The 6491-nt window shown below is 37.1% G+C and overlaps 1 protein-coding gene across 1 annotated transcript in view; it reads left to right on the forward strand.

Moving 5' to 3' along the window:
- The first annotated feature begins 751 nt into the window (after positions 1-751).
- The window catches only part of LOC107741577 (Bardet-Biedl syndrome 7 protein homolog), a 7572-nt gene continuing 1832 nt past the window's right edge, over positions 752-6491 (forward strand). Inside the window, exons 1-16 of the mRNA XM_016554332.1 lie at positions 752-1270; positions 1454-1519; positions 2051-2113; positions 2735-2910; positions 3047-3233; positions 3398-3470; positions 3561-3677; positions 3760-3890; positions 3999-4083; positions 4202-4304; positions 4434-4626; positions 5127-5201; positions 5296-5361; positions 5469-5608; positions 5699-5863; positions 6084-6193. Coding sequence (XP_016409818.1) covers positions 1235-1270; positions 1454-1519; positions 2051-2113; positions 2735-2910; positions 3047-3233; positions 3398-3470; positions 3561-3677; positions 3760-3890; positions 3999-4083; positions 4202-4304; positions 4434-4626; positions 5127-5201; positions 5296-5361; positions 5469-5608; positions 5699-5863; positions 6084-6193 — 1786 coding nt within the window. The 5' untranslated portion in view covers positions 752-1234. The remainder of the gene's footprint in view (positions 1271-1453; positions 1520-2050; positions 2114-2734; positions 2911-3046; positions 3234-3397; positions 3471-3560; positions 3678-3759; positions 3891-3998; positions 4084-4201; positions 4305-4433; positions 4627-5126; positions 5202-5295; positions 5362-5468; positions 5609-5698; positions 5864-6083; positions 6194-6491) is intronic.

Here is a 6491-nt window from a genome sequence, read left to right on the forward strand (position 1 = left end):
AAGACAAAAAAACTAAAATCGCTATTAAACATGCTTAATAATGTAATAGTGAAAATCTCTAAATGTAGAAAGGTTTAAGTTTAGAGATAGAAAATATCATCACAGCTTAGTGTAAAAACAATAGAAATCAATGTGTGTATGTCTGAAAAAGCATCAACAAAAGACCAATATGATGTAACCTTGGTTTCTTAAACCAGCCTTAGATGGTTTGGCTGGTCACCAACCCAGCTTGACCAGTCTGGGATACCAACTACTCATAAAACCAGAAAACAAATGTATTATTTTATGTATGTCTTTTCAGCAGGGCTCTTCCTCCAAGGTAGTTTTATTATTATCTGAAGACATACTAAAAGCATTTGTTGACATATGCTTCAAGCAGTGCTTGTATGCTTCATATCAGCAAAATAAAAATTAGAACTAAAAACCTGAGTTGGAATAATTAATTAAATAATTATTCGAACACATGTTTTATTTATTTTACAATGATTTAATTTTAATTTACAATGATTTAATTCATTGTTTAAATTATTAGGGCACTAGGGAAAAATAGAAACTGCTGGAAACAGGAAACTGGGGAAATTATTTATTTATTTATTTATCAGGTTTATTTATTTATCAGGTTTTTAGGGCATCAGGGGGAAAAAACTGTTTGAATGCTTTTTGACTTTATTAAAATATAAAATATTTTTCAGTGGTTTGAACGAATCTTATTACGCTTGCTGTTACCATGGTAACCAGAGATGGTTTGGGTGGCTGACAAACATGGCGCTGCTGAGGAAACGTGTTAGCTGCAAACAAAAACACTTTTGCTGCTGCTGTACTTAGACGGATTTTTTATTTTTGTCCGCGAAGCGAAGCATATCGTTTGGATAAATGTGTATGAAAAGGCGGCATAGGTTTTTTATTTTATTTTATTTTTTTTACATATAAATGCGACTTGAATTGTCTTGTAAAGCGGACCAACTGACACAGCTAACGTTAGCCACTTTATCTGCAGCAGAATCAGCCACTAACTAACTAATCCGCAGGATAATCCAGTCGGTTGTGACGACTAGTCAGGACCACTGTGTCCATCGGAAAAACTCGAAATACAGATTTCTATTTCAAAGTACCTTCTTGGGGAATTAATTACACAGAACTACTCTGGGGCATCTTCAATATCAACGCTAAACAGAAAACGGTTAAGCTGTCACAATTCAAAGGGATCTGTGGAGTTATTATTCTGACAAACGAAATGGAGTTGAACTTAAATCACGTTGATTATCTCCAGGTAAGGTCTCAACATCTCTATGTATTTGCATATCTGCTGTGATTTACTGTGATGGCATATGTGCACTCGGTCGTTTAAAATGCACACTTGTAAGGCCTGTGGCTGAGCCACTTAGGCATTTTATATATTATTAATTATCAGAAAGGAAATTTACTAATGGCCATGTCATCTTTGTTTTCTCAGGTTGGAGTGACTTCTCAAAAAACCATGAAACTTCTCCCAACTGTGGGGCGAAAAGCAACTCAAAAGGTATATCTGCATCCCTTATAAAAGAATATTCCAGGTTTAGTGTAAATCAAGCTTGTGAAAATCATCTGTTCACAGAAAATAATTATTACCATACATCTTATAACACAAATAATATTACTCATTCCTCACAGTGCTGACAGTTATGCAAAAAAAATAAAAAATTACATTATCAGTAATCAGTAATTGCAAGGAATGTTCTTTTAACAGAAAGTTCAATCTTAAAACTTGCTGCAAGTAACGTATATGAAATCAGGTATTAATATCCATAACTAAAATGTACAGTCTTATAAACTTTCCATAGTTTCAAGGACTTAATGACATTTCTGCTTTAGACTATTTCAGGGGGTTACTTTGTAAAACAAGGCCACTGGAGATTAGATCCCACTTGTGAAAGAGCATGCGACATGTTCTATTTATTTGAGCATGTGCTTGACATTTCTCCCCCGCTCAGTTAAAAAGGGAACAAACATTTGTCTATAAGCAACATGTTGGTGTATCTGGTGATGCTAGTGTGTCGTTTTCTCATTTCAGGTGGTTGTTGCAGATTATGATGGTGTTGTGACCGGTTTTGGAATGAAAAAAGGGGAGGCTGTGGTATTTATCAGAAGTGTTTCCTGTTTTAGTGTACACAAGCATTCAAAAGTTTGGGGTCAGTCAGATGTTGGAAGGAAATAATACTGTAAAATCAGCAAGGATGCATCAAATTGATGAAAAGTGACAGTAAAGACATTTATGATATTATTAAATGTTTTGATTTAAATGATAAAATACTTTTATTTTGAACTTTATATTCATCAACGAATCCTGAGAAAAATCATGGTCTTCACAAAAATATTTAGCAGCACAACTGTTTTCAACATTGATAATAATAAAAAATATTTCTCAAGCACCAAATCATTGTGATTCATCTAACATCATGTGACACTGAAGACTGGAGTAATGGCTGCTAAAAATTGAGCTTTGCCATCACAGGTATAAATCGCATTTAAAAATATATTAAATCAGAGGACAGTTATTTTAAATTTTAAAAATATTTTACCATGTTTCTATTTTTGATCACATAAACGCAACCAAGGTAAATATAAGATACTTAGTTCAAAAACATACAAAAATCTTATTGACCCCAAACTTTTGAATGGTAGTGTGTATATTAATATAAACAAACAAAGTTATTTTTTTCTCAATGGGAGAATAAATGTCTGTCTTTTTTGTCAGCCTGTGTTCAAATCACTACCAGGACAGAAGATCTCCAGACTTGAGCTTGGAGGGGCTTTGGGAACCCCACAGGAAAAGATCTTTGTGAGCTCTGGCTCTGAAGTGAGAGGATATACTAAAAAGGGCAAACAGTTTCTTACATTTGAAGCCAACCTAACAGAGAGCATAAATGCCATGTGAGATCTGCTTCTTGTTTTTCAGACTCTCTCAACTTTGGGTATTTCTATATTAATGATTAGCAAATTTGGTAATGCATGTAACGCTGTGTCATTTTGGATGCTTCACTTTTTGTTCTGCCTTACTTTCCCACAGGCATGTTTCAGGGGCAGATCTGTTTGTGTGTGCCAGTTACATTTATAACCATTACTGTGACTGCAAGGATCAGGACTACTACCTGTCAGGAGACAAGATCAATGACGTCCTGTGTTTACCTGTGGAGACTGTGGGCCACATTGTGCCCATCCTGGCCTGCCAGGACAGAGTACTTAGAGTATTGCAGGTAGTCCGAAACACCCTCTAGTCATGTTGGCCACCTTTTGTCTCTACTTTGTTACCCAATTATACTTTAGCTGTCACTGGTAGCCGTGATATCCTTTACTTGGTGGCCATATCCAATTCATGATGCTCAAGTCCACAGTCATCCTAAACTTTGTGCTCCATCAGGGATCCGACCTTCAGTTCGACGTAGAAGTTCCCGGACCTCCAACTGTTCTGGAACTTCTCAACAGAGATGGTGGTGTGTGCTAAAAATCTGCTCACTCATTTTAATGTGAAAGAATGTATTGTTTGAGTCTGGGTATTTGATGCATAAAATCTTGATCTTAAGGAAAAGGTGGTGAGGAAGTTCTTTATGGAACAGCTGATGGGAAACTAGGTCTTGTGCAGATGACCAAATCTGGACCCATTACTAGTTGGGAACTGGATAATGAGAAGAAAAAAGGAGGTAGGAATTAGATAGTGAGGGGTTATTAGAAATTAAAAATTGAAGCCATGCTAATTTGTATTGGTCTTTTGGTGTTTTCAAGGTGTGCTTTGTATTGATACTTTTGACATTGTTGGTGATGGTGTGAAGGACATTCTGGTGGGAAGGGATGATGGGACTGTGGGGGTCTACGGGTTGGACAGTTCAAATGAGCCAATGCTGCGCTTTGAGAATGTGAGTGTCACATTTGAATGATGAGCAATATATGGAACACCCTCATTTTGTCTCAAATTAAATTCTGCTGCACTACAGTTGTGGTAATTGTCTTTCCCTGTTTACAAGGTTTTGTCTGAGAGTGTCACATCAATCCAGGGTGGCTGTGTCGGAAAGGATATGTATGATGAAGTTCTTACAGCAACTTACACAGGTTAGCTGGGGCTGTTAGATAAAAGCATTTTACTATGTCTTTTCTAAGAATACTGTGTGGGTGATGTTAGTATATCATTCACCTGTGTTGACTGAGAGGTCATGTGACTGGTTTCCAGGATGGGTGTCAGGACTCACCACAGAGCCTCAGCAGATGGTTGCAGGCCCGGGGGATGAGATCAAGATGAGCCGGGAGACCCAGGGGAAGGTGGCTGCACTCAGGTACTACACATCCGGCTGTTTCCTGCCATGATGATGAGTCTAAAACAACAAAAATCTGTTTACCAAACTGACATAGATTTTGAAACACCTTCTGACATGCCTTGTTTGGTAATGCATGTGTTTGTACAGAGCAGAGTTAGAGCAGTTCCAGATGAAAGTGTTGCAGGGCAGAGAAAAATACCAGCAGAGCTCTCAGTCCAGCACGGCAGTGTCCGCTGTGCCAGTCTTTAGCATCAATGACAAATTCACATTGTGCCAGGATGATGCCAGCTACAGCCTCACACTAGAGGTGCAGACCGCCATTGACAACTTGCTGCTACAGGTGAGAGCAATACACTAATTTATCTTGCTTTTATTTATATAAAGTACTGTTCAAAAGTTTGGGGTTGGTAAGATTGTTTTAGTGTTTTTGAAAGAAGTCTCTTATGCTCATAAAGCCTGTATTTCTTTGATCAAAAATATAGTAAAGGCAGTAATTTTGTGAATTATTACTACAATTTGAAAATAACTTTTCTATTTGAATATATTTTAACATTTTTATAATTTATACATTTATTTCTGTGATGGCAAAGCTGTGTTTTTAGCAGCCATTACTCCAGTCTTCAGTGTTACACGATCCTTCAGAAATCAGTCTAATATGCTGATTTTGTGCTCAATAAATCAGTCAGCATTGAATGGAAGTCAGAACTGGAACTATGCATTTTAATTAGTTGTATTTTAGATCTTCGCTAATTCAACATAATTTTTACATGTATTGTAATTTCAGCATTGTGAGACTGAAGTTTCCTTACATTCACTTACATGTGTTTTTGTTTCTGACAGAGTGATGTTCCCATTGACCTGTTGGACGTTGATAAGAATTCAGCAGTGGTCAGCTTCAGCGAATGTGATTCAGAGGTAAAGCACCTGTGTGCCACATCATTAAGCTTACTTAATGACCACATCACATGTGTTTGCAAAACTGTCTTTGTTTGTTCATCTAACCCCACAGTCAAATGGGAACTTCCTCCTTGCCACCTACAGGTGCCAAGCAAATACCACTAGGCTGGAACTGAAGGTGTCTACTTCTTTGGATAATTTTCAATATAATAATGTATATTGTATTTTTTCTTAAATTGCAAGGTAGGCAATATATCTGAGCATTTGTCCTGATTTTTCTCTAAGGTGAGGTCTATAGAGGGTCAGTATGGCACCCTTCAGGCTTACGTGACGCCAAGGCTTCAGCCCAAAACCTGCCAGGTTCGACAATACCAGATCAAACCCCTTTCCCTCCACCAGAGGACACACGCAATTGATCAGGAGCGGTGAGCTTAGAGACACACAATGGTTATAAATTCTTATCATGCATTTATTCTGCCAGCTAAACATTACTGTTATTCTCTCTTCATGACTAGGCCCATGAACACCTTGAGACTGACAGGACAGTTCAGTTTTGCAGAGATCCATTCCTGGGTTGTTTTCTGTCTGCCTGAGGTCCCAGAGAAAACCCCGGCAGGAGACAACATCACATTCTACTTTCAGAACACTTTCTTGGGCACACATCTAGAAGCCACCTATTGGTGAGGCCTATCTGTTCAATATCCAAATATGTTTATTTATGAAATGTAAGTACTATTTTTAAGTACATTTTTCTTGATGTGCATGTGATTGTTTTGAAAAAGAGCTGATTATGATTTCAAATATATTTATTACAGTTGGACAAAGATCCTACTAGATGATTGCATTATTAGAGGAAGTATTCAGTAATCAGTCTTTATACATTTTTGTAATGGGTTCCAGTAAAGGTGAGGCAAACTTCAAATCAGACAACATTTCTACCATATCCATACTGAAGGATGTTTTGTCCAAAGAGGCCACGAAGCGAAAAATCAATCTGAATATATCCTACGGTGAGTTCACAAACTGATCTATTAACTGATATATGTGGTCTATTAAATGGTTCAACTGAGACGATGTTAATATCAGATTACAGTGATCTCAATTCTTTGTGCATCACATATAATTAAAGGGGTCATATGATGCTGCTAAAAAGAACATTATTTTGTGTATTTGGTGTAATGAAATGTGTTTATGCGGTTTAAGGTTCAAAAAACACATTATTTTCCACATACTGTACATTATTGTTTCTCCTCTATGCCCCGCCTTTCTGAAACCCGTCGATTTTTACAAAGCTCATCGGTCTAAAAA

Source organism: Sinocyclocheilus rhinocerous, unplaced genomic scaffold (assembly GCF_001515625.1).
Source record: "Sinocyclocheilus rhinocerous isolate Xijiao unplaced genomic scaffold, SAMN03320098_v1.1 scaffold431, whole genome shotgun sequence".
Classification (NCBI taxonomy): Eukaryota; Metazoa; Chordata; class Actinopteri; order Cypriniformes; family Cyprinidae; genus Sinocyclocheilus; species Sinocyclocheilus rhinocerous.